At 58.6% G+C, this 26,509-nt stretch overlaps 2 protein-coding genes across 2 annotated transcripts; one reads left to right on the top strand and one right to left on the bottom strand.

Moving 5' to 3' along the window:
* Nucleotides 1–2,223: 2,223 nt before the first annotated feature.
* On the top strand, nucleotides 2,224–14,166 carry MYLK2 (myosin light chain kinase 2). Its single transcript, XM_028144633.2, has 11 exons — nucleotides 2,224–3,254; nucleotides 4,139–4,431; nucleotides 5,954–6,059; nucleotides 6,516–6,609; nucleotides 9,097–9,206; nucleotides 9,292–9,433; nucleotides 11,000–11,070; nucleotides 11,169–11,297; nucleotides 11,860–12,012; nucleotides 12,158–12,290; nucleotides 13,234–14,166. The coding sequence occupies exons 1-11, from the start codon at nucleotides 2,224–2,226 to the stop codon at nucleotides 13,312–13,314; spliced, it is 2,343 nt and encodes a 780-aa protein (XP_028000434.2). The 3' UTR covers nucleotides 13,315–14,166.
* A 9,122-nt stretch (nucleotides 14,167–23,288) lies between these two features.
* FOXS1 (forkhead box S1) lies at nucleotides 23,289–24,608 on the bottom strand. Its single transcript, XM_008140966.3, has one exon. The coding sequence runs from the start codon at nucleotides 24,528–24,530 to the stop codon at nucleotides 23,535–23,537; it is 996 nt and encodes a 331-aa protein (XP_008139188.1). The 5' UTR covers nucleotides 24,531–24,608; the 3' UTR covers nucleotides 23,289–23,534.
* Nucleotides 24,609–26,509: the final 1,901 nt, after the last annotated feature.

Genomic DNA, 26,509 nt, shown 5'->3' on the forward strand with positions numbered 1-26,509 from the left:
CCCAGTGTGGGGCATGCAGGAGGTAGCCAATCAATGATTCTCTCTTGTCATCTTTGTTTCTATCTCTCTCTCTCCTTTCATCTCTGAAATCAATAAAAATATATTGGAAATATTCACTCACTTTGAATAGTAAACTGTTCACGTAGTTCATGGTTCAAATAAAAAAGTTAAAGGGTAGCCCGCTGGTGTGGCTCAGTGGTTGAGCATTGACCCATAAACCAGGAGGTCACAGTTCGATTCCCAGTCAGGGCACATGCCCGGATTGCAGGCTTGATCCCCAGTAGCAGGCATGCAGGAGGCAGCCGATCAATGATTTGAAAAAGACATTTTCAAAAGAAAAGGCTTTTAGGCCCATGGGCATGTTGAGCAAGAGCCCCTGAGACAATTTCTTAACCAAAGATGGTCCAAGTAGGTCCAATTGCCAGGCAGAGCTCATGGGCACAGAGCTGGGCACTGGGGTCAGGGTGATTATTTCTGGGCCTGTGCGGCTCTAACCAGGTTCTGGGGGACCCCAGGACATGTGGGATGCAGGTGGGCAGAGCCAGGGCCCAGTCTGGGCATAATCTTGCCCTTCAGCCCTGCCTGAGATCCCCTCTTCTTCCAGGCCCCTCCCTGATCCTGTTCAAGCCAAGGCATGGGAAAAGGCTGCTGCCCCGTGCCCCGGAGCCCCAGGTGCCCCCTCCTTTTTCTCTTCTGCTTGTTCCAACACCACTCCCCCCAACCCCCCCGTCGGTCCGTGGGAAGAATGCTGTGTCCTCTGAATGGGGGCCAAGAGTGACAGGTGGTGGCAGTCCGAGCTGCATGGCCCCTGGTGTAAGAGATCCTCTCCTCCGTCCCCGCCTCCCCTGCCTGCACCCCTGCCTCCGCCTCTGCCCACCCGGCCCAGTCCCTTACAACTGCCCCAGGACGGCTCCTGGGCAGCCGCTGCCATACAGACGGCCACCAGGTTGCCCCTCTCTGCTCCAGGTACCTCTCTCCCCTCAGTCAGCTGGCCCTGGCCTCTCGGCCTGACAAGAGGAGGACTCCGACAGCCTGACACACCCCATGCTTCTCTCTGCAGCTAGAAAGACTTGAGTTAGACAAGCGGAAGCGTACGCCTTCCTACCTCATGGCGACAGAAAACGGAGCAGTCGAGCTGGGAATCCAGAGCTCATCAACAGGTGCCAAGCTGGGGCAGGAGGCGGAGGGAGGAGCTTGGGAAGGGGTGTTTGGATCCAGGTCTGGGCCAGTTCCTCAGTGGTAGTTCTGTGCCCAAGACCTCTTTGTGTGGTGCATGGGGGACTCAGAAATCCGAATTCTCTCTGGGTAGGACTGGGCGGGTCAAGAGCTTACATGAATTCCTCCCCAGAGAAAGTAGGAAAATGTGAAGCTTTCATGGACGGCACTAGATACAGGGCAAGGAGTGACGGGATGTCCGGGCCCAGCAGAGGACCAGGAGCCCTCCATACAGGACTCTGAGATCCCAGCAGCCCACCTCTAGAGCCCGTCAAGGGGCCCCAGAGGCTCAGTGGGACAAGCATTTGCAAATCTTTGCTTAGTGGGGACCTGGGCCCAGAGCTGGTCTCTGGTGAGCCTGGCTGGGGAGAGAGGGGAAGGGGGGTGAATCCTGACTGACGTCTCACCTCCTCTACAGACAATGCACCTAAAGGTGCAGCAGGCGAAGGACCCCCAGCTACAGAGAAAGAACTTGTCCCCCCAGACCCAAAGAAAGACCCTGGTCCCCAAGAACCAAAGAAAGAAACTGCCCCCCCAGACCCAAAGAAAGACCCTGGTCCCCAAGAACCAAAGAAAGAAACTGTCCCCCCAGACCCAAAGAAAGACCCTGGTCCCCAAGAACCAAAGAAAGAAACTGCCCCCCCAGACCCAAAGAAAGACCCTGGTCCCCAAGAACCAAAGAAAGAAACTGCCCCCCCAGACCCAAAGAAAGACCCTGGTCCCCAAGAACCAAAGAAAGAAACTGTCCCCCCAGACCCAAAGATGAAACCTTCCCCCCCAGACCCAAAGAAAGAACCTGCCCCCCCAGAACCAAAGAAAGAACCTGCCCCCCCAGACCCAAAGATGAAACCTTCCCCCCCAGACCCAAAGAAAGAAGAACCTGCCCCCCCAGAACCAAAGAAGGAACCCGGCTCCTCAGACCCAAAGATGAAACCTTCCCCCCCAGACCCAAAGAAAGACCCTGGTCCCCAAGAACCAAAGAAAAAAACTGCCCCCCCAGATCCAGAGATGAAACCTGCCCCCCCAGACCCAAAGAAAGGAGAATCTGGCCCCCCCGATCCAAAGAAAGAATCTGGTCCCCCGGACCCAAAGAAAGAACCTGCCCCCCCAGATCCAAAGAAAGAATCTGGCCCCCCAGATCCAAAGAAAGAACCTGTACCCCCAGATTCAAAGAAAGAATCTGGCCCCCCAGATCCAAAGAAAGAACCTGTACCCCCAGATTCAAAGAAAGAACCTGCACCCCCAGATTCAAAGAAGGAACCTGTCCTCCCAGATCCAAAGAAAGAACCTGTACCCCCAGATCCAAAGAAAGAACCTGCACCCCCAGATTCAAAGAAGGAACCTGTCCCCCCAGATCCAAAGAAGGAAACTGCCTCCCCAGACTCAAAGAAAGAATCTGGCCCCCCAGACTCAAAGAAAGAATCTGGCCCCCCAGATCCAAAGAAAGAACCTGCCCCCCCAGATCCAAAGAAAGAATCTGGCCCCCCAGATCCAAAGAAAGAATCTGGCCCCCCAGACTCAAAGAAAGAATCTGGCCCCCCAGATCCAAAGAAAGAATCTGGCCCCCCAGATCCAAAGAAAGAACCTGCCCCCCCAGATCCAAAGAAAGAATCTGGCCCCCCAGATCCAAAGAAGGAACCTGCCCCCCTAGCCTCAAAGAAAGAAGAACCTGCCCCCGCAAACCCAAAGAAAGAATCTGGCCCCCCAGATCCAAAGAAAGGATCTGGTCCACCCACCATGAAGAAAGGTGCCCCAGAGAAAGGGAAAGGTGGCCTGGCCCAGCCCTCAACTACCAGCCAGGGCCCCGAGGGAGAAGGCGACGTGGGCAGTGCTGGGCAGCCAGCAGCCCTGCCCCAGCAGACCCAGACGGCTGAGGCCAGTGTCCAGAAGCCCAGCAACAACGATAACCAGGAGGCCTCGGGCAGCCAGGATCCTGGGGAGCCCAAGGAGCGAAAGAAGGCCACAGAGAGCCAAGCAGCGGCCAGGAGGGGCTCACCAGCCTTTCTGCATTGCCCCAGCTGCCCTGCTGCCATCGCCAGGTGAGTGCCCTGCCTGCGGTCAGGGAAGGGACTCTGTCCCAGGGGTCGGGCTGAGCTCCTCTGTCCTGGGAATCAGTGCTGGATTGGGCAGTCCTGATGTGCAGCTCCCTCTGGCCTGGGCATTGGCTACCCCTTCTTGTCCCCTTGCATAAAGCAGGAATTTCACAGACGCCCAGCATGTCAGGCAGGAGAGGGCCTCAGAGACCGCTCAGGTGGAACCCCTCTTCTCTAGGCACCCGAAGTCCAGAGTTCCCCGTAGTCTGTGCACTTGGGTCTAGCCAAGGGTGGAGCCGAGCTATCCGGAGGAAAGGAAAACCCCTCTTGTTAATATAATTATTAGTATAACATGGAAAGATGATTCATAGCAGATTGGTAGATCCTTCCTAACACTTTCATAACTTACTAATACTTTTCATAAGAAAGCATCAGTCTTATGATGCAATCAATTACACTTACCTGAGTGCTAATCAGATTAACCAGGTCATTAATGATGTGTTGTAAACCACAATAATAACACCCTATCAACTTAAATTTTATATTAATATCAATCACATTGCAACTGTTTTTATGAATCAAAAGCTATTTAGCTCCCTAATTATATCCATATAATGACTGATCATATCAATAATCCTATTAATGGTTAGTTATTATCTATTAGTGTATTAATAGTCAAGATAATGACCACAGTCATTTGTGATAATATTAACATCCCTTGATTTTGCAAAAAGTGGCTTTGGATACATTGCCCCGTGCACTTGGGGTTGGGGGGCAGGGTTACATCAGCTCCAGAGAGCAGATGAGGCTTTGGAAGCAAGAAGACCTGCCGGAGGCCACAGCGGGGCTGTGGCTGCTAAGGGCACCACCTCTGTGTTCTCACCTTCTAGCCCAGAGAAGCCGCTGGCTGAGAAGCCCCCAAATGAGGCATCGGAGCTCATCTTTGAAGGGGTGCCCGTGACCCCCAGCCCCCCAGATCCCGTGCCAGCCAAAGCAGCAGAAGGAGGGGAAAACATCCCGCGAGGCAGCCAGCAGGAAGCAGGAGAGAAGGCTTCGGGCCAGGCTGAGGTGGAAGGGGACACCTCGAGGGGGATCGAGTTCCAGGCTGTGCCCCCGGAGAGATGGGAGGTGGGGCAGCCCCTCTGTCTCACAGCCAGGGAGGAGGACTGCTTCCAGATCTTGGGTAGGCCAGGGGCAGGGGTGGGCTTGAGGCTGTCTTGGGGCTCAAGGGAAAAGGGGAGGGGGATCCCCAAGTTTCCCCACTTGAGAGGTCTGAATTGCTCTGAGCCATGTCTCACCCAGGCTGATTCATCTAAGTGCCACACAACTCCAGGCCGTATGAGTGCCTGACCCTTTTGATAGATGGGGAAATGGAGGCTCGGCAAAAGGAAATGGGACGAGTGCCCCCAAATCCACAGCTAGGAGAGGGCTTGCACCTCTCGGGGCGTCCTCACGCCAGAGCTCAGTTTGGGCTTTCTTTTACTTTGGCTGACATGGGGCTTTGGAAAATGCCAGGCAGGTTATTGGAGCCACACCCACTCTGGGCGGAGGAAGGGGAGGTCAGTCTGCAGAAGGACTAAAATGCCGGACTTCGGTACTTAAACCACTTGGTGGACGGGGTGGGGCGGGCTCGCGAGCGGAGGAGCACAGGTGTCTGTGAGGAAGCAGTGGCCACGGGAGTCGGCACGTGCGATGGGGCAGGACCGCGGCGTGGCCTGAACTGGTGACCAGACCGGGAGCCGTGGTTTACCCAGCGGGCAGCAGGGAGCCACTGAGCATGCGTGAGCTTGGCCAGAGGGGGGCCAGGCTTGGGCCAGGGTACGGCTGGGCTGGGGGTGGGGTGAGATGGGGTCAGGAGAGCCCAGAGTGTCCTGACACCCTCCCCCCTGGGCCGAGGTGCCCTGGGAGACTGGCCAGCCTGCCCAGTGAGCGGCTCGGTGCCACCCAGACAGGGTGGGCGGGCCTGGCGGCTGGGCGGCAGCCAGGAGCCCCGCCTCCTCCCGAGAAGCGGCAGAGACCTCGCCCCGCCCCGCCCCGCCCCGGGATCACATCCTTAGGGTGACGGGACCTGAACCACCTCCAAGGGCCGTTTGATTTATCACCGGCCCGGCTTCCCTGCCGCCTCTTGCTATTTATAAAGAGGTTTCCATTCCCGATGATTCAGCCTGGCCACCGCCAGCGCCCCTGTTCACCGTGGTTGTCACTAGGTGGCAGCCTCTCCCCACCAAACTCCGTCCCTGCCTCCCCTCCCCCCCCCATCTACCCACCCCTCCCCACCCCCGGGCCAAGCACCCATTCCGCTGGCCTGGCCGGCCTGTGGTGTTATTTGAGGGGGTGGTAGGCAGATCCCATCACTTTTTCTTCCATGGAAATGCCGCTGGCTTGGGATGCAGGTAGCTGGGGAGGGTCCCCGTAGTCTAATGGGCCACCCCCATTGTGGTGCGGGGGTGTGTGTGTGTGTGTGGGGGGGGGGGTAGGTGAGCAGAGGCCTCCCAAGGCCATTTTGTATGGTGGTGGCAGAGCTGAAATTGGAAACTGAGTCCCCTAGCCCTTGTCCCGGAGCCAGCTGTCCCCCAGGTATGGGCCCAGGCCAGGCAGGGGTGGGGTGGGGGTGAGGGGTGGGGCGTGGCGTAGGGGGCGGGGGGAGTGCTGGGTGGGTCCTCAGCAGCCCCCGGCACTGACTGATGGCTCTGCTCTGCCTCCAGACGATTGCCCGCCACCCCCGGCCCCCTTCCCGCACCGCATCGTGGAGCTGAGGACCGGGAATGTCAGCAGTCAGTTCAGCATGAACTCCAAGGAGACGCTGGGCGGGTAAGAGCTGGGCCCCTGAAGCGTTACATCTTCCCTGTGCGAGGCCCAGCCAACGAGCACTGGCTTCTAGTGGTGCCGTGTGGCTGATGCCTAATCATGCCGCGGTCACTCACACAGACATCACCGGCCATTCAGTGTCTCCTATAGGAGCGCACGTATTTTCCTGTCTGTCTCAGTGGATTCCTGCTTTGTGAAAAGCCCTGGAGGTTTCCTCCCTGGGGCCCAGAGCTCCAGGCTGTCACATCAGGGACCGCTCTTGGGATCAGCCCGCCCTTCCTGTGCCCACGGTTTGTGTGGTTCGGCCATTGTCCCAGAAGGAGAGCTTCAGGAAGGAGTCAGGGCTGGCTGGGACGCGTGCCCCCCTCTCACGGTGGGGATCCAGATGGGCCCAGAGCACAGGCCCCCTCAGCCCTTGGCCCCTCACCCCCTCACCCCCAGCCTCGTCTCTCTCTCCAGCGGCAAGTTTGGAGCCGTCTGCACCTGTACAGAGAAAGCCACCGGCCTCAAGTTGGCAGCCAAGGTCATCAAGAAACAGACACCCAAAGACAAGGTAGTGGGGTGGGGGCGTGGCTATGGGAGAGAGGGGATCTTTGGACTGGGGGGGCCTCTCACCTTCCTCTACCCATGTGTCTGTCCAGATGGACAGATGGACAGCCCTACACTGGGGCCTGATGCCCCTAAACGTAAACCAGACACCTCAGTTAGTGAAGGCATCCCGGGACTTCCCCTCTAGGGACAGGGTGTTCATGCCCTCTGTTTTGTTCAACTCAACAAACACTGACAGTGCAGGCTCTGGGCCAGCTCTGCGCTGGGCACTGGGCGTCTGGAAGTGAAGTGACTGTGGTCCCTGCCCTCAGGCAGCACCAAAGTGAACAGGCCTGGTCCAGAGTTCTGCCTCCAGCACCCAGCCCGGCCTGGCTCAGAGGAGGCCGAGAGCAGGGCTTGTTGTGGAAGGAAGGAAGGAAGGAAGGAAGGAAGGAAGGAAGGAAGGAAGGAGGGAAGGAAGGAGGGAGGGAGGGAGGGAGGGAGGAAGGAAAGGAAGGAAGGAAGAAAGGAAGGAAGGAGGGAGGGAGGGAGGGAGGGAGGGAGGGAGAGAGGAAGGAGGGAGGAAGGAAGGGAGGGAGGGAGGAAGGAAAGAAGGAAGGAAGGAAGGAAGGAAGGAAGGAAGGAAGGAGGGAGGGAGGGAGGGAGGGAGGAAGGAGGGAGGAAGGAAGGGAGGGAGGGAGGGAGGGAGGGAGGGAGGGAGGGAGGGAGGAAGGAAGGAAGGAAGGAAGGAAGAAAGGAAGGAAGGGAGGGAGGGAGGAAGGGGAAATAAGTGAGGAAGGAACAAGGAAGGAGGGAGTGCAGGCAGAGGCTCACATGGAGCGAGGGAGTCTCCTGGTGTAGTGAGAGCTGTAACCCGGGAAAGCCAGGGCAGGGCGGCAGTGAGGAGAGGGCAGAGGAGGCTCCTGTTTCAGCCTGTGGGTCAGGGAACCTTCCTGGACTGCTGTCATGAAGACTATGAAGAAGGAGGGACTGTGGGAGGAGAGGCTGAGTGCTGGAAATCGCAGGGAATGCTGGGACCCTTGAGTTGAGGCAGAGGGAGCTGAGAAGTGAGCTTATGGCCATTCCAGGCAGAGACCACGCATGTGCAGGGCCTGGAGCCCAGAAAGAGCATGAGGAGCTGCTCCGAGTGCCGGAGCCTGAGCACATGTGGGAGGCATGTATTTTCTATGTGACTCTGTCTTTCTCTGCCTCTTCCACTTGACAGGGCCTGGATCCATGTTATTGACTGCTGGGTCCCCAGGCCTCTATCATGGGCCTGGCTCAGTGTAGATGCTCAATCCATGTGTGCTGCATACATTCACTGGAGGCAGCTATTGGTTAATTAATTACCAAGCAATTTTTGGTGTGCCATTCAATGTGCAGAGGAAATGGCAGTGAACTAAAAGAGTCCCTGCCCTTATGGGTTGACATGCTAGAGAAGAGAAACAGACAACTAAAAAGCAAAATGCAACATTAAGCCTGGTGCCAGGAACTGAGAAGTGCTAGGAAGAAAAATAAAGGCAGGTAAGAAACAGGGAGTGTGGAGCTGTGAGGGGATGTGCAGATAGAGGGGGGCGAGGCTAGGCCTCTCTGAGGAATGTATGTAAGGTGAGATATGAATGGAGGAATGGAATGAGAGAGATGAAGTGATTCGGGGAGTGATACAATGTCCTGGGGACGGTGGGGGGTGGGGTGAGAAAGTCCAGGGAGAAAGTCCATTTCTTCTGGTGGCATTTGCCAATTTCCGTGGTGTAAATATTTCTACCATAACTGATTTCAAACTACCAATGTGACAACTGGCTTGCAAACTTTCTCAAAGTGACAAATAATGGTGGCGTAGGCTAGGAAGGCAGTGGTGGAGGAAGTGAGAAATCATTGGATTTGTCATCTGGTTTGAAGGTAGAGTCAGAAGATTGACTAATGGGTTGGAAATGGGGTGTGAGGAAGCGAGATTAAGAGAAGAATCTGGGATTGCTCCTAACCTGTAGTCCTGCACATCTGGGTGAGGAGCGCTGTCCTATTGCTAATGGACAAGCTCAAATGTGGGGAAGGGGTGGTAACGAGGGTTTAATTTTGGACTTGACAGAGTTGTGATGCCTCTGGACATCCGAGGGAAATGGCAGCTGGGCAGTTGGCAATAGGGGTGTGTTGAGTTCAAGGGAGTGCTCAGAGGTGGAGAGATGCATTTGGAGATTGATCACATTTGGGTGGCATTACCTAGTCATGGGGCTTGAGGAGAATGCCGAGGAGAGAGGGGAGAGATGAGCGGGGAGGTCTGGGCCCTTGGATTCCCAGGATTCTGCCAGGAGGAGAGGAAGAACTGCAAAGGAACGGTGTCCCAGCAGGAAGGACTGGGGGTGGTGAGGACACAGGAATGGGGGTGGGCAAGGAGGCCAGTGAAGAGGAGGCTGGGCAGTGGTCCAGGCCAGGTTCCCGTCAGGGTGCAGGTCTGGAGGGTGGAGGGCAGGGAGTGATGACACTTGGATGGTCCCCCGACTTCCCTGGTCCCCAGGAAATGGTGATGCTTGAGATCGAGGTTATGAACCAGCTCAACCACCGCAATCTGATCCAGCTCTACGCAGCCATCGAGACCCCACATGACATCATCCTGTTCTTGGAGTAGTGAGTGCCAGCAGTGGGGGAGGGGCCGGGGGGGCGGGGGTGCCGCGGGCCCAGGAGCAGCCTGTAGAGGGGTCTGTGCATGCAGCATCGAGGGCGGCGAGCTCTTCGAGAGGATCGTGGACGAGGACTACCAGCTGACCGAGGTGGACACCATGGTGTTTGTCAGGCAGATCTGCGACGGGATCCTCTTCATGCATGAGATGCAGGTTCTGCACCTGGACCTCAAGGTACTGGGGCCGGGTCTCCCGGGAGGGTCAGGAGCAGCATCTGACCACTTGAAATCAGTGTTGCAACCAGCCATCCCTCCATCCTCCCACCCCTTCTTCTCTCCCTCCATCCATCCTCCCACCTGTAGACCCAAAAAGGGTTTACTGAGCACTTACTAAATACCAGAAATAAAGAATGAGACAGAAAACAAAGCAGAAGACTTGGTCCTAGCTCTTAGGAGCTTCCGGTCTAATACTAGATACTCGTTGAAAATGTCTTTTGCAGCCCTGTGACCCCCAAGCGCAGTGCCTCCCACAAAGAACTTACTAATTGGTGTTGCAAAAGCATTTGCTTCTGTGCTGGGCCCTGAAAGACACTGCAGGTGTTGGTCTCTTCAGTCAATAAATATTTGTTGAGGGCCTACTCCGTGCCAGACAGTGCTCCAGCGGCAGGTGCAGATACAAAGGCCTGCCCCTATGGAGCTGACGTACTAGGAGGGGGGTCAGAAAAACAAGTCAGTGAGGATAGTGTCAGTGCAGCAACACACACAGAGCAGGCGCTGACAAAAAATGCTTAATGAAAGGATATGTATATCCCTCTTCCGACCTCGCTCAGTCCTGGTACACAGCAGGTTAGGGGAAGCGATAGATTTCATGATCCACTGGCCGTGCCCTTGGGTTATATGAAGACCCAGAGTGGGAGGGACTAGCCTTGAAGTAACTTCACTCACAAAGGATTCTGGGAGCCATGGCGGAGCACCTATGGGTCTTCGGTCGATACTGAGGGTGGGGAGCAAAGGGGCCGAGAGAAGACCGAAAGCACGCTGTCTGCCCGGCCCCGACCCTGCAGCGCGCACGATGGGTCTTCACTGGCTGGCAGCAGGCAGAGTGATACCGGAAGACCGGCGCTGGAGTCAGGCGGCCCTGGCAGCAAGCCCTGGCACTGTCACGTACTTGTTGGGTGACTGTAGCCAAGTCACTTCTGGGTCTGAGCCTCAGTTTTCTCAGCTGTGAAATGGGCACGGGAAGGGACAGTCTCCGCCTCACAGCGCTGTTGGAAAGATGGAGGAGCTAATCGCGGAAAGTGACGGGCACAGGGCCTGACGTGTGTAGGTGTTGGCGTCATCCCTAACTGGGGAGACAAGAGTAGCACCTCTTAGAGCATGCCGGGAGCCGCGCGAAGCCCCTCCGTACCCGAGAGGCTTCCTCTGAGAGCCCCGAGCTGGTGTTTTCTTTCTCTGGTCTCCGGAGCTCCTCGCACCTGGTGCTGACCCTGAGCTAGCCCCTCACCAGGGCACAGAATTACTGCCTCCCCAGAACTGCTAGAACACTGTTCTCTCCTGGCCTGAGATGAGGGAAAATGCGTCTGCACCCGCCCAGAAGCCTGGTGCTGCGAGGCCTCATCCAAATCCCTCTCGGGTGCTCAGGCTCCACATCCGTGCCTGGAGCAGGCGGGTCTGGGGGCTCGGATGGGCTGCTAACTCTGGCAGCCTGGGCCTCTGGCTGGACCTGGGACTTGGGTGGACTTGAATGGGGAGGGAGGGTGAGCCGGGCCAGAGGCCAATCCGGGCCACCCCTTCTCCTCAGCCAGAGAACATCCTGTGTGTCAACAACACCGGCCATTTGGTGAAGATCATTGACTTCGGCCTGGCACGGAGGTACCACCTGGGGGGGAGGCCAGGGCCAGCCTGTGAGGAGGGCAGAGGGCAAGGGAGAGGCAGTGGGCTGTGCTCTGAGCATTTGGTCTCACCCCCAGGTATAACCCCAACGAGAAGCTGAAGGTGAATTTTGGGACCCCAGAGTTCCTGTCTCCTGAGGTGGTGAATTACGACCAAATCTCCGACAAGACAGACATGTGGAGTATGGGGGTCATCACCTACATGCTGTGAGCCCCAAGGGAGCATGGTGTTCCTGGGGTTGGGGCGCCTGGTGGGCAGCTGAGGCCAAGACTGGCCTTGGGGTCCAGGTGAGGTGGTCTCACCTCACTCATTCACTCAGTCAGGGCTTTGCTGGGTGTTGGGAGTGTTAGGGAGAACCAGGAAAGGGGAACTTGGTACCCATTTTACAAATGGAGAAACCAAGGCCCCTAAAGGCATAGCATCCCGGCCCAGGGCTCTGGACAGCAGATCTCTGATGACCCCGGGTGGGGGCACAGGGGTGGTGGACATTTTTGTGCACTCACCATTCCTCTTCTTCACTGTAACCCTGGGAAGCTGGGATGATTATGCCCATTTTACAGATGAGAAGAGTGAGGCTCAGAGAGGGGAAGTGACTTGCCCAAGGTCACCCAGCCAGATTCAAACTCAGGTCTGTCCCACGTGAGAGGCTGGGGGTCTTTTCAGCATCTGGTGCTGCCTCCTAGGATCTATCCCCATCCCCCAAACCCTCCAAGGTGCCTTAGCATCTCCCATCTCACCTCGCTGCCCTCTACCATCCCCTCCCTCCAGGCTGAGCGGCCTCTCCCCCTTCCTGGGAGATGATGACACAGAGACCCTAAACAATGTCCTAGCTGCCAACTGGTACTTTGACGAGGAGACCTTCGAGGCTGTGTCAGATGAGGCCAAAGACTTTGTCTCCCACCTCATCGTCAAGGACCAGGGGTGAGGCTCACCACAGGACACGAACCCCGCTGTGCGAGCCCAGTGCATGCGTGCGCAGGCTGGGTGGGACCTGGTTGGAAGGCCGGCTGGCTCCAGTGCCTGTGGGCATGCCACCCACCCTCTCCACGCTGCACCCTCCCCACAGGGCCCGCATGAGCGCTGCCCAGTGCCTCGCCCACCCCTGGCTCAACAACCTGGCAGAGAAAGCCAAGCGCTGTAATCGACGCCTCAAGTCCCAGATCTTGCTTAAGAAATACCTCATGAAGAGACGCTGGAAGGTACCACGGGGCTGGGGGTGGCTGAAGGGAGGGGCGGCAGGGCGGGACGCGCTCCTGGCACCAGGTTCGGGGCCCCAGCGGTCCTGCCTTGGCAGGTTCCATCCACCAGGCTGGCCCTGTCTGGAAAACAAGGTTGGCTTTTCTCTTTGTCCTGGGCTGGCTCCTGACCTCCCACCCACCCCCTCCACCCTGAGGAGGGGCGTCCACCTGGGGCTCAGGGTCAGGAAAAGGTCTCTGACCTCATCACAGGCTTCCTTCCTTCATTTCTCAAATATTGACTGAGCCTCTGCTACCTCTAGGCACTGGGGATACACCAGTGGGTAAGACACAAGGATTTCAGTCTTTGTGGACTTACTTTTGGTGGTGGTGGTGGTGGTGGGGGGGTGTTGGGAGGTATGAAAAGGGTTAAGGAAGGGCTCTAGAAGGAACAAGGATGGTCAGGAGTGCCAGAGGAGAGGTCGCACTGCTAAAGAGGTGCTCAGGGAGGACTCACTGAGAGGGACGATGTGAACAAAGACCCGAAGGGGGTGAGGGGTGAGCGGTCCCAGAGGAAGAGTGTCCCAGGCAGAGGGAACAGCCAGTGCAAAGGCCCTGAGGGAGAAGCATGGTTGGCAAGTGTGAGGAGCAGGTAGGAAAGCGGTACTGATGGAGAACCAAAGGGGCGGGGGAGATGAGCGCAGAGAGGGGCGGGAGGCAGGGTGTGGAGGGCCTCACTGGCCATGGCGAGGGGTTTGTCTTTTGCGTGGAGCACCGTGACAGAGCACTAGTCTGGCTGACAAATCTGTGGAAGGAAGGAATCCTGGAGGATGCCGTTGTGGCGCCTCCTGTGGCCATTTTGAGCACTGCACCCTCCCTGGCATCTGGCCCTCCTGCAATAAAGGGGACTTGAGGAGACACTCAGGTGCCCTGATGCTGACTGGGACCCCTCTCCACCATCCCCCAGAAAAACTTCATTGCTGTCAGCGCTGCCAATCGCTTCAAGAAGATCAGCAGCTCAGGGGCACTGATGGCTCTGGGGGTCTGAGCCCCAGAAGCGCCCGAGGCCTGGATGCGGCTGCACGGTGGCCAGGGCTGAGGCCTCACAGCCCCGAAGGCCAGAGCAGATGGCCAGACCCCAGGGTGGGCGGGCCAGGACAAGGCTGCGCCAGGCTGGGAGGCTCGGGGCTCCCCACGCCCCCACACAGTGACCGCTTCCCCGATGAGAGCTGCCTCGGATGTGGCCGGAATCCAGCCCGCTAACGCCTCCCCCGACAGGCTCCGGCCCCTCAGCCACCGCCCAGATGCCACAGGCCCGTTGTTCCCTCCCCGGCTCCCCCTGTGGAACTGTTGGCCTGGTGACCCCTGCTTGGCCCCACCCGGGCATCCCCGGCCTGAGCTTGCTCTCAGCTGAAGTGGGCGGGCTGGGGTCCCAGGGTGTGGGATTCCTGCGGTTGTGGACGGGAGGCTCTTGGTGGGGCAGGAAGGCAACGAAGTCCATTCCTGAGGCCCAGCTGCCGGGAGACAGAGCAGGCTTTGTGAGAGGCTCCTCACGCCCCGCCTGCCTCCCTACACCCAACCGATAAGGCCTAGCACACACCATCTGGCCAGCTCCAGCTCCCACCCACCTTCCTTGCCGACCACCAACACACAGGAACTCCGAGTGAGAGAGAGGACGCCCAGGCCTGGCGGAGGGGGCAGGGAGCGGCCTGGGGGACACGGAAGACCACCCCCGGACTTGCCTGAGGGCCTCGCTGGCTCAACCCAGCCACTGTGGGCGCCCATCCCTGCCACGTGGGCTTCAGATGATGGAGTCAGCAGGCCCCGGAGGAGTGCAAAGGCCGTGGGCAGCCCCCAACCTGCTCTCAGCTTGTGCCTTGTAAATAAATGTACAGGTTGGATGTGGCCTCATCTCTCTGCATTCATTTAGATGAAGTCACAGGCGGCCCCCATGCACTGACTGCTGCACGCCAGCCAGCGAGCCATGTGTTGGTTCCCAGTGTAATCGTCACCGGTGCAGCCTCAGGAGCCACACTGCCCAGGGCATGATCTGGGCAGGTGGCTTCCCTACACTGTGCCTCAGTTTCCTCATCTGTGAGAGGGAGGTCACAGCACCAGCTAACACTTATGGGGTGATTACTGTGTACCGGGCTCTATCTAAGCACGTGTATGTATAGTAACTCATTTACTCCTCTCAGAAAGGTTAGGTGGTAGATATTATTATTATTCCTATTACCGAGGGGGAAACTGAGGCTCATAGAGGGGAGGAAACGTGAAGTGTACTCAACAAGTCAGAAGCTGGGGCTTGAAATGAACTCTCCGTCTCCCAGAGCAGGGTTCTGCTCTGAGCCCGCCCTGCTTCTCACCAGAGCAAGGCGTCAGCAGGGAGCAGAGTCTTTGCTGGGCCTGCAGGGAGGGGGTCTCCCAGGAGGCCCCGGGAGAGAGCTGTTCTCTGCTGGACCCACCACAGGCCTGCAGTGCAGAGGAGGGGGCCCCATCTGCTGGGGGCGGGGTGACAGGAGAGCTTAACCCTAAGAGGGTGCAGCCTTTCTGGTTGTGAGGAAGGACATTGGTCAGAAGGGGGACTGACCTCAGCAGGGCAGCTGGTCCACCTGCTGGAGGCATAGCTCTGGGTCCCAGCAGGAACGGCAGTGAGCGCAGTTCACATACACGGAGCACCTGGGTGCGGGCCCGGCCCAGCTCTGCTCACGATCGCATCCACTGCTCACGGTGACCCTGCGAGGCGGGCGTTGTGTTGCGTCTACTTCTCAGATGGGAAAGCCAAGCCTCATGGAGGATAAGCCACTTGCTCAGGCTCATATAGTGTCAGTGGCAGAGCCAGGATTTGTACCCAATCCAGGCCCAGAGCCCATGCTCTTAACTGCTGCGCTGCCTGCCTCCTGGGAAGCTTGGACTTGCCCACAGACCGAGACCACAACAGTTCATCTCCTCCCTCCCCTGCCTCTGTGATGAACACTGGTCCCCTGCCTCTGGGCCTTGGCCAAGCCCACAGTGACCACCCCATGGGTGAGGCCAGGCTCCTCACCGCCACCCCTGCCCTCTTCCAGCAGGTGGGTGCAGAGTCCTGCTGCAGCAGGTGCCACACGGAGTGGGTGACTCTGGGGTCTGGGCCTGGTGGGGTGTGTAGTCAGGGCTTGGAGGGGCTTGGGAGCCTAGCTTGGGCTCTTGGTGGGAAATGAGTTTCAGGGCCAGGCCCCCATGGCCGAGGATCCCTGCTGCCTGCCCACCTGCCACCTGCCAGCTGGGCTGGGCCTGTGGTTTCCTCTGAGTTCTCAGCCTCGCTGGCCCCCACCCAGGCTGAGCTCCGGCCACACAGCGTGATGATGAGGGATGAGTCACTGCTGTGGGTTGGCGGGGAGGAGGAATGAGGTCCAGTGACAGCAGAGATTTAGGGCCTGGGTCCAGCTGTGGAAACCGAGGCCAAAACGAGGAAGGCCCCTCAGCAGAGACGGCAACAGCTGGACCTAGAACCCGGGACCCCTGGCTCCCAGCACAAGCCTCACTCCCCTCCTTCCTAATATGAAACCCTCAGCTCTGCTCTCCTCTGCCATTCCCAGGGCCATGGTGATAATCAAGATATGGGACTGGGTGCTCAGTCACCGTATTTCACAGGTTCAGAGAGGGAAAGTGACTGGATCAAGGTCACATAGCAAGTGAATATATCCGGGGCAAGAAGCCCACCCAGACCCAGGGAACAGGCTGATCTCTGCCTCTGTCCCCATCCCTTCCCAGGAGCACATCTTAGAAAGCTCTTTTTGATTCATTAGGTACCTCCTTTGGGCCTCCCCTGGTCCCTGGAGGCAGCAATATGGATAGAGAACTGGGGATTCAGAGAGATTTTGCTCCTTCCAAGGGCCACAGAGAACACCTAGGAAAAAGCTGGGGTGGCAGCCCCTAAAATGGGACCGAGTCTCTGCCTCTCTGCAGGCCTGGCCCCGGCACCCATCACTGGAGCTCCCATCCCCAGCAGCCTCGGGGGAGGTGGGAGCAGCTTTTCCCCCCTAGGAGCCACCTGATGGAGGGAATGAACCCTCAGCTGGTTTGGGCCTGCCAGCTGGAGCCAGGCCAGGGCCAAAGCTTTGGGTCTGCAAGTCCCCAGTGCTAGGCTAGGACTGCCCCCTGCCCCTTGCTTGGTGTGCCCTGCCCGCCGTGGAGCCTGGTGTGTGGGCTCCTCCTGCATGGCGCCCAGCACACGGCTGATGCTGTGGCCTTTCCTGCAAGGTGCTCTGTGCCTCATGGGGCCAGAACCACAAGCTTCCTCGGCCCGTGTCCTGGCCCCCTTTGTGGGCTCACAAGGGTTAACGGCCTCAATGGGACAGCTCCTCCTGGTTGGTCCCAGCCCAGAGAGCGTTCCTCCAAGACTATTTCCTGCCTCTGGGCCTTGGCCAAGCCCACAGTGACCACCCCATGGGTCTGAGGCTGCATCTGGTTTGGATTACACCAAGGCTGGCGACGCTGCCTTTTCCTGTCTGTGTCCACTGGCCTCAAATTCCACTGGCCACCTTGGACCCAACAGGGCAGCGGTGGGAAAAGATTCGGCCAGTGACAGGGCTGCCTCGAGGGTGTGAAGCAGCCAGGGCCGTCCTGAAGGAGGTGCCCACCTGGACCAAGCTCCCACTCGCGCAGCTGCCCACCACCTGTTCCCTCCTTCACTCTCACGGCGTTATTTATTGAGCACCAGGCACTGTACCAAGTGACTGCACGTATGAGCTCACTCATCCCCACACTGTGAGTGGGTATTTACACGGCCAGCTTTGCACAGATGAGGAAACTGAGGCACAGGGAGCTGATGGACAAGTCCATGGGTTCCCAGCCAGTAAACAGTGGAGTCAGGATGCAAAGCCAGCCGTCAGACTTCCGACACGTCCAGTCACCTCATGGCTAATTGTGGAGTCCCTGCTCTGGGCCTGGCCTCAGTCTAGAGCCTGGCGACGAATTAGTCATGGTCCCCACCCTTGGGGAGTTCACAGCCCCTGGGACCCCAGTGGGCAGGAGGTTGGGGATGACAGTGAAGCGGGAAGGATGTGGAAGAAGACACTAACCCCTGTTTTCTCCCCAGTGAAAGTGACAGCCAAGCCGAGGGCAAATAGGAGCAGGGTTTTCCCAGATCGAGGGAAGAGGGCGTTCCAGGCCGAGGGGGGTCACGTGTCTAAAGGCTTGGAGCTGAGAGCAAGCTTGTCTGGGCGCAGTTCAGTGAGGCTCTTGCATCTGATGAGGCGGGAGATAAGTCTGGAGAAGTTTGGCAGCCTCGAATGCCAGCCTGGATCGGGGCAACAGGGAGCCATGGAAGGGTTTTAAGCAAAGAAGGGGCGTGGTCAGATCTGTGGTTCAGAAGGGTCTCTGCAGCCAGGGAGGTCAGTGAGCGGGAGAGAGATTGGAGACAGGGAGACCAGACAGAGGCTGAGCCATGTCTGCCTGAGGGGCTGTGAGGAAGTGGGGACAGGCGGCCGGGGACAGATCTCATACACTTCTCGGGAGACAGGCTGGCGGCAGAGACTGGGTGCCGGTCAGACAGACGGGGTTCCAGTCGATTTATTTGCCTTCTCTGAGCCTCAGAGTCCCACCTGTGAAGTGGGCCGACAGCAGCCAGTATAAAAGGTACGTGAGATGTGGAGAGCGGCATGGGCGGCTGACCTCACACTCGTCCCACAGCTCCTTCTCCGGCTCCTCTTACGTGCCAGACGCCATTCTAGGTTCTGGGACCAGCAGCCCATTGACCAAAGTCTCTGGCCTCGTGAAACTTCGTTCTAGCAGGAGAAGTCTGAAGGGCAGAGATGAAGTTAGAAGGTGTTGGTGGGGTGGGTGGGCACATGGCCACCAGGGAGGGCTTCTCTGAGGACGTGAAGGGCATGAGGGAGGGAGCCCTGAGGGGTTCCTGCTCGGTTGTTCCAGGCAGAAGGAAGAGCAAGTGTGAAGGCTGTTTGGAGTCAGGGGAGGGCAAGAGGAGGCGAAGCCAGGTCACGCGGGCCCCTGAGGACTTGGGCTTTTGCTCTGAGGGAGCCAGGAGCCCTCTGAGATTCAATCCATGGCAAACGGATGAATGGCTGACCACGACTCCACTTGTCCACTCTGCAAACCTTCATTGAGGGCCTGCTCTGTGCTGGCCACCGGGTGAAGGAAGTGGATACAGTGATTAAGGCAGACCCAACCCCCGCCTCTTGACGCTCACGTTCTAAGGAGAAACACGATGAAAGTGAATACACCAGAAATGCATGCTTCCGCACTGCAGTAGGTGCCAGCGGAGGAACCTGATAGGCTGCAGAGAAAGAAAAGGGTAAATGGTCTCGGGGCGCCCACTCAGATCCAGGGGAGGGGCTTCTCTGAGCAGGGACATTTAACTTGGGCTCTGGATGGGAGGAGTCTGCAGGTGGGGGGTGAGCATTCCAGGTGGGGGGACAGAGAGTGAAAAAGAGACTCTCCAGGGAACCGGCTGTCTTAACCTGGAGCAGGAGGATTAGACTCTTATTTGTATACGGGAGACAGGTGCACCCCGAGGACTGTGGTCAGGAGCAGGGCCCGGCCTTTCCAGGGAACACCAGCAGGATTCTGGCTGACGCGGGCCTGTTTTTAGCCTGCAGCAGCTTCCTTCAGCCCTACCAGCTGCCTCTTTGCGTCACCAGCCAATTACCAGTAGGAACAGGGGGCTCGGCACCTCCAGACCTGCTGGGAGGGAAGTTCTGCCTCGGCAAAGAGGTGAGGAGGACTGGGCTGCGGTTACAAGACCTTCCAGTGAGGCTGTTTTATGTTCCAACTTTATTCTCGTTGACTGAATGGCACACATATTGTGCGGGTTTCCCACACACCAGTCCTGGGAATTGGAATCATTGTCCCCATTTAACAGATGAAGAAGCTGGAACTCAGGAAGGCGAGTCCACTTGCTCGAGGTCACACAGCCAGGAAGACGAGATGCCAGGAATTAAATCCAAAGCCTTGTCTACATCAGTCTTTCCTCCCCTGCATCCCCACACCTCCACAGTAGCGTGGCCTTTCCTTGGGGGGTAAATCAGTTTAAGGGGACATGCCCCCAGGGCCCAAATATGTATTTATTGTACTTAACAACTATATTGCAGCTTCCATGTGCTAGACTCCATTCTAAGCACTTTGCAAATATTAGCTCATGTAATCCTCAGAACAACCTCATGGGGGTAGGTACTGTTAATGTCCACACCCTATATAATAAAACCCTAATATGCAAATCGACCGAATGACGGAATGACCGGTCGCTATGATGTGCACTGACCACCAGGAGGCAGACACTCAAAGCAGGAGCTGCCTCCTGGTGGTCAGTGCGCTCCCACAGGGGGAGCACTGCTCAGCCAGAAGCCGGGCTCACGACTGGCGAGCACAGTGGCGGTGGCGGGAGCCTGTCCCGCCTCCAGGGCAGCGCTAAGGAACAGCGAGCTGAGCGGTAAGGAGCAGCGAGCAGGAAGGCAGTAAGGAGCAAGGGGTCCTGGACTGCGAGAGGGATGTCTGCCTGCCAGCTTAGGCCCGATCCTAAGCTGGCAGTCAGACATCCCCTGAGGGGTCCCGGACTGTGAGAGGGTGCAGGCCTGGCTGAGGGACAACCCCCCCCCCCCCCAATGCATGAATTTCATGCACTGGGCCTCTAGTTTTATAGATAAACACAGAAACATACAGTATGGGAAAGCAACTTGCCCAAGGTCACACAGCTAGGAACTGACAGAGCTCGGATCTGAACCCAGGCAGTTGGGCTCCCAGGGCTCCTGCTCTTCGCGGCTGCACCTACTGCCTCTGGCAGCCTAGCCCGCGGGGAGATGGGAGCCCGTGTGGGGAGGACATGTTTGGCTGAGGCCTGGATTCCTGGGTTCCGTACACTCCCAGCGGGCGGACATGCCCGGCTGGCTGCCATGGCCTCCCCCTTCCTCCTTCCTCCTCACTTGGTGGCCTCAGAGCACCCGCCCTCCAAGGGAGAAGGTCTCCCCACCCCTGGCCCAGGGGCTGCCTGGGGTGTGGGAAGGAGTGTTGAACTCTGGGCAATGGAATGCCAGAAACCAGGGAAGGAAACGTGGGTGGGAGAGCGGGAGGAGAGATAAGATGTGGAGGGCGGAGGAGCTGCTGAGGGCCCAGCCCTGGGGGTGGGGGTGGCCGCCTTGGGGGCAGGGAGAGCAGAGACCAAAGGACCAGCAGGTGAAGAACTTCCTGACAGTCCTTTGGAGCTGCCAAAGGGGACGGGGTGCCTCTGAGGTCAGGGGCTCCCTTGTCCTGGAACCCCATGGGGTGTGCGCACTACTTGGTGTAGAGAGGATTCAGAAACTGAGCGGGAGACGCCCTTTCAACTCTGATATTCCAAGAATCTGAGCTGCTGTGATTAAACACTCTGGAACATCCTGAAATACCACTGGTTTTACCGTTTTCAGTTGGGGTTTAGCAAGGTGACTCAGTGCCCTTTTCGCCCTTCCCTTCGAGGAGGCGTGGGGGCTGTGACCTCCTCCTGGCTCAGACAAGTCCGCAGTGGGAAGGGTCCTTGCAGCAGAGTCAGGTGGGATGGCCCTTGTCCCGACACAGCTTCGAGCCGCGGAGGGGAGCCCTGGTAGGGACGGAGGCCGTGCTGTGTGGCCTTGGGAATGTCACTTCCCTCCTCTGGCCGGTCTCGTCATCTATGCTGAGGTGCACTCTCGGGGTCCGCCAGCGTGGGCATGCTGAATCTCTGCTAAGAACTGCCTCCCCCCAGGTGGGGGTGGCCAGGCAGGAGCCAGAGGGTGTCTGCTGGTCATGGAAAGAATGTGAGGGCAGAAGGCCCAGTGGGTGGGGTCCCCGGGCTGGGCAGCGAGCAGAGGGCAACGTGAGATCATGATGTCTGGGCCTTCTGGGCCAGCACCTCTGGGGGTGAGATGCCCTCCAGCCCACCCCCCAGGTCACACCCTCCTCTGGGACGCAGACTCAACAAGTCAGGCTGTTTCCCTGCTTCCCCACCCCCCTGGGGCAAAGGGAGTGAAATCAGGGCCAGAGAGGTGGGCACTGGTCCAGTCTTACACAGCGAGTCCAAGGCAGGCACTGAGCCCGGGGTCCTGCTCGGGGACTGGGACTGAGGGGGGCCTGTCTTCACTTCTTGGCTGTGTTGGGGGCCAGAGAGGGATGTGGAGAGGGTGCTCCTGGGTGTGGGTTCCCCAGGGCAAAGGGTGGGCACGCAGGGGATGCGGCGTTCTTCTCCCCAAGCCCCCACCTCAGTTCAGAAGCCAAACCTCCTCAGGGGAGGGCTGGGCAGGATGCAGAGGCCGGGGCTCCCTGAGGCAGGCCAGCCTCCCCATCCTCCTACGAGCTCAGGACAAGGCTGGGAAGGAACTGGGGTCACCAGGTCTCCAGAGGAATGCACCACAGGGAACAGTGCCTGGCAGCGGCCTCCTTCCCTGAATCTGCTTGTCCTTGTCTCTATAACTGTCTCTGTGCACCACACACACACACACACACACACACACACACACACACACACACACACACAGACATACTGACCCACACAGGCACATGCCATCTCTGAACCCACACAAGAGCCTCCTTCCCCTCTCCTCATCCATGTCCCCCCACACAGGACCTTTCTCTCCCCCCCTTCCAGCCACGAGGCTGCCCGAATGTGACAGGACAGACCCTCTCTCCTTCTCCCCATCGCTCGATGGGTTCCAGGCTGGGGTCCAGCAGACATGGGAGGGAGGGGCCCCACAGCTGGCCAGGCACTTTCTCAACCCCTTCCGGCCTCAGTTCGCCCCCACCCTGCGGGACCCCTCTCCACCCTGGCTCGGGAGTCTGTGGGAACCAGACAGTTGGGGCTGTCCAGCCCGGCTCGCTTCCTCCCAAGCCCCAGGGGACCTGCTGAGGGAGGAGGGAGCAGCAGAGACTGAAGTCCGCGTGGCTGCCTGCCCAGGAAGCGCCTCTGGAGGGGCCTGGGCTGCCCGCCCCATGAAGGGGTCTCCAGCCCCCTGGGTGTCGCCTTGTGGGCTGTAAGACCCTCCAGACCACTACACCAAAGACCAGAAAGGGGTCCCTCGGTATCCTGGCCCTTCTCTCCCTACACCCATCATCCAGATGGGGAACTGAGGCCTCTGGAAGGAGCCTCAGCAACTCTGACATGAGGGAGTGTGGGGACAGTGAGCTTCCACACCCTAAGCTCCTTCCTCCGACGGGGGCACAATACACCCATTTCTCCTGCTTCCCCACGGGGGCAGCCAGAGAGGGCCAAAGGCCAGGGCTCTGTCCCTTCTGGGCCGTACCCAGGACAGCCGCTCCCCTCCCCCCATGAGAGAAATGCTTGAGTCACCAGGAGAGCTCAGAGAGCTGGGACCCAGGAGCCCCCGTTCTGGCAGGAAATCCAGCGGGGGGACTAGTGCCTGCCTTTGAGCCTTGAAAGGGATAAGCTGTGCCCTTTTACCACTGGCATTGGAACCCTCCTGCCCTCCACCCCCACAAGCTCCGTCCCGGACACCACCAGCTCTGCTCCTACCCGGCGTGGCACCCTGCGTCCGCTCACACTGCAGGCCAGGCCTGGGGCAGACACACACCCAGCTCCCATTTCCTCTCTGCCACTCATGTGCCATCCGGAGTCGAAGCTAGGACCCCAAACTCTCCAAGGCTCCGATTCCTCCAATGTCAAACGAGGATATCATCCCATACCACACGGGATTTGGCGAGAGGGTAGAAGCCTGGGATGGAGTAAATGTCACAAATGGTCACAGTTATCCTGACCCCTCATGACGGGGGCAGCTGAGTCAGAGTTTGGGATTGGAGAACCCGTCCCGCCGGCCAGGCCAGCCTCACCCCCTGCCTGCTCTCTCTCATGGCTGCCTCCCGCCTCTCTCTACCCCATTCCCTGCTCCCCCTTCCTCTGCCTTCCTGGGAAACTCCCCGAGAAAGTCCCCAGCAGGAGCAGTCCTCATGTGGAACATTTCCACCCGGGGTCTCTCACCTGCCACACAACCCCACAACCACAGCCACCCCACGCGGAACCAGGCTTCCCCGCCCTTAGCCCCCAACCATCCAGCAAGCTGACCCTCATCATCACACTGGCTTTATTGGCCCTGAGAGCCACAGATAAACCTCAAGGGGGCTCTGCTTCCCCTCCCCGCAAGTCTGTCCGGAGGCCCTGGGGCTGGCTGAGTGTTCACCACTCCAATCTTGGCTTCCTGTCCCGGTTGTCGTTGCCTTGCCAGGCCTGGGTCCTCTGAGAGCTCCCCGATCCTACAGCCAGGCTCAGCCTGGAGGGCGGAGTGGCAGGGGCTGCCCAAGGCCAGGCTGGCTTCACTCAAAGAAGAACATTCCTGGTGTCCGGTATAGGCAGGGGGTCAGCCCCAACGGGTAGCCAGAGCCTCCCTGGACAGGGAAGCCGCCTGCAGCCCAGGGCTCCTTGGGGTCGGCCGTCAGGGGCAGCGGGGCCCGCAGTGAGGCTGGAGGGGTGGGAGGCGCAGGGGAGGGCGCCGCTGAGGCCAGGAGGTGCTCCAGGCCGGGGTCGGTGCCCACGCAGAAATTCAGGGCCTGCAGCCGGCACTGGTAACTGCTCCCAAGGCCCGCCTCGGGGGTCAGGATGGGTGTCGGGGCCTTGCTAAAACCCTCAGCCTCGGAGAAGCTGGCAGGAAAGCCAAAGGCCGGGCATGAGGAAGACGAGGTGCCCATGGGGACCTCCCCTGAGCCTGCAGGCTTGGGCGTGGGCATCTCTTTGGGCTCCGCAGATGGCCGGGGCCTGACATCGGCGGTTGCCGGGCACAGGCTGGCTGGCAAGGTCCCCACCAGCCCCCCAAAGGTTAGGCCTTTGGGCTCTGGCAGCTCCGGCAGGAATGCGCACTGCCTGCCGGTCGTGGTATCGAGGACTCCTGGGTCCTCCTGGCTGGTGGCTCTGGGGGGTCCTCGGCGTGCCTTGGCAGGGCCCTTGGTGCCCTCAGCACCTGCTCGCCGGGTGAAGCGTCGGCGCCGGCGCAGGAAGCTGCCGTGCTCGAACATGTCGTGACAGTCAGGGTCCAGGGTCCAGTAGCTGCCCTTGCCTGGCTTGCGGTCGTCACGGGGCACCTTGACAAAGCACTCGTTGAGTGACAGGTTGTGGCGAATGCTGTTCTGCCAGCCGGGCCGGTTGTGGCGGTAGAAGGCGAAGCGGCCCATGATGTAGCGATAGATGCCGCTGAGCGTGGCCCGCTGCCCCGGGGAGCTCTGGATGGCCATGGCGATCAGGGCTATGTAGCTGTAGGGGGGCTTGGTGGGCTCGGCTGCAGGGGCCAGGGGCCCGGGTGGGGGCTGCTGTTGCATGCTGGCGGGGCTGGCCGGGCTGGCGGCTGCCAGGACCGCGGGAGCCAGGCACTGCGTCCAGGGCTGGTGTCCGGCACAGCCTGCCCAGGCTGGTTAAAAGGCCCACTGGCCCAGCCTCCCAGCCTGGAAAGGCAAAAAGGGGTGGGCCCGCCAGGCTGCCCTCCCTTCCTCCCTTACCCCCTCCTCCAAGGCCCAAGAGGGGCGGGCAGGAGAGGCCTGGATTGGGAAGTTTTGAGCAGCTGCCAGGGGTAAGAAGTTGGGAAGGAAGGGACGGAGTGAGACCCTCAGCCCACATGTGCTGCGTGGTGGTGGCTGGGGAGGGACAGGATGTGAAACAGAGGGAGACAGAGACAGAAACAAAAAGAGACAGAGGCAGAGATGTAAAGAGACAGAGATAGTGGGGGAAAAAGACAGAGACAGAGACAAAGAGAGGTAGAGATATAGCAAGAGACAGAAACACACACAGAGAGATAGAGGCAGAGACATAAAGAGACAAAGATAAGACAAAAAATACACACACGTGCACACATACATGCACGTAGTATACAGAAAAAGAATCACTGAAATAGAGAAATAAATGTACAGAGACAGAGAGAAAAAGGAGGATACAGAGAGAGAGACTCCCACAAGACAGGGAGGGGTAGAGAGGCAGAGAGACAGTCATCCCTGAGGAGAGAGGGGAGAACTTAGAATCTAAGTGCTGAGCTAGAGACCTGGGGGTCTCCCTGCGAAAAGCCACCGGGGCTTCTCCAGCCCCCACCTCCCGTTCCCCTCTCCTCCTCTCCTCCTCCCAGGCCCGGGTCTTCTTCTCCCTACTCCCCACCACGCAGAGCCCTGGAGGCCACACTATTTATTCCCTCACCCCCTCTCAGTAGGGTGAATGTGGGGTGGGGCACCTGGGATGGTGATGAGAGCCAGCCAGACCCATCGGCTGAGCCCCGGCGCCCTCTAGTGGTGTAGGGAGGACAGACATTTGGGCAGAGATATGCCCTCTCCCATGAGGTGTCTCAAGCAAGTCCCTGACCCTGGCTGAGCCTCTGTTTCCCACCTCTGAAGTGGAGCTGGTGACTCTTCATCTGTTCGAGTTGTGGTGAGGAGGCAACAGGCTCCCCCACATAGTACCCAGCACCCTCTGTGAGCCTAGCACCGAGTAGGACATGGTTGAGGACTGTCACTCTGAACTGAGCTCCCCGCCAGCTGCAGCCTTAGGCCAGGGATACAAACAAAGCCCAGGACAGACACCCAGGCCTTCTGAAAGATGGGGGAGCTTCCTCCATGTTCTCTGAACCACAAGCCACCAAGTCAGAGGGTACCGACTGTGTGCCTCCTTCCATGCCAGGCCCATTCACCTCCCTTCTCCACACTTACTTCTCAGACCAACCCTGCTCCAGAGGCCTTCAGAGCTGCTTTGGGAGAGATGAGGGATCTGAGGCTCAGAGAAGTGAAGCGACTTGGTTAAGGTCACACAGCTAGAGAATGAAAAGGCTAGGATTTCAACCTAGGATTCTGTAACTCCTTCACATCACCTCTCCTGTGAGGGGCAGGGATAGAGAAGTCCCTGGGGCCCCACTGGAAAACAGGCTGGGAACCCCAGGAGAGCAGGGACCATGCTATTTTGCTCTGTCCCCAGTGTGTCCAGCATTGGCCTGGAACAGGTGTTCAATCAACGCTTCGCGTGCAGGAGGAGCTCTCGGGCAAATTCATTTGTTGAATGAATTTAAAAAACAGCGATCTGATTGACTTCTGTCCTTTGTTGAATCATAGTCCCCACCCCCACCCCCCACTCCCGTAAAAGTGACTTATTTATTTTTTTAATATATTTTATTGATTTTTTACAGAGAAGAAGGGAGAGGGATAGAGAGTTAGAAACATCGATGAGAGAGAAACATCGATCAGCTGCCTCCTGCACACCCTCCACTGGGGATGTGCCCGCAACCAAGGTACATGCCCTTGACCTGAATCGAACCTGGGACCCTTCA

Source organism: Eptesicus fuscus, chromosome 12, assembly GCF_027574615.1.
Source record: "Eptesicus fuscus isolate TK198812 chromosome 12, DD_ASM_mEF_20220401, whole genome shotgun sequence".
NCBI lineage: Eukaryota > Metazoa > Chordata > Mammalia > Chiroptera > Vespertilionidae > Eptesicus > Eptesicus fuscus.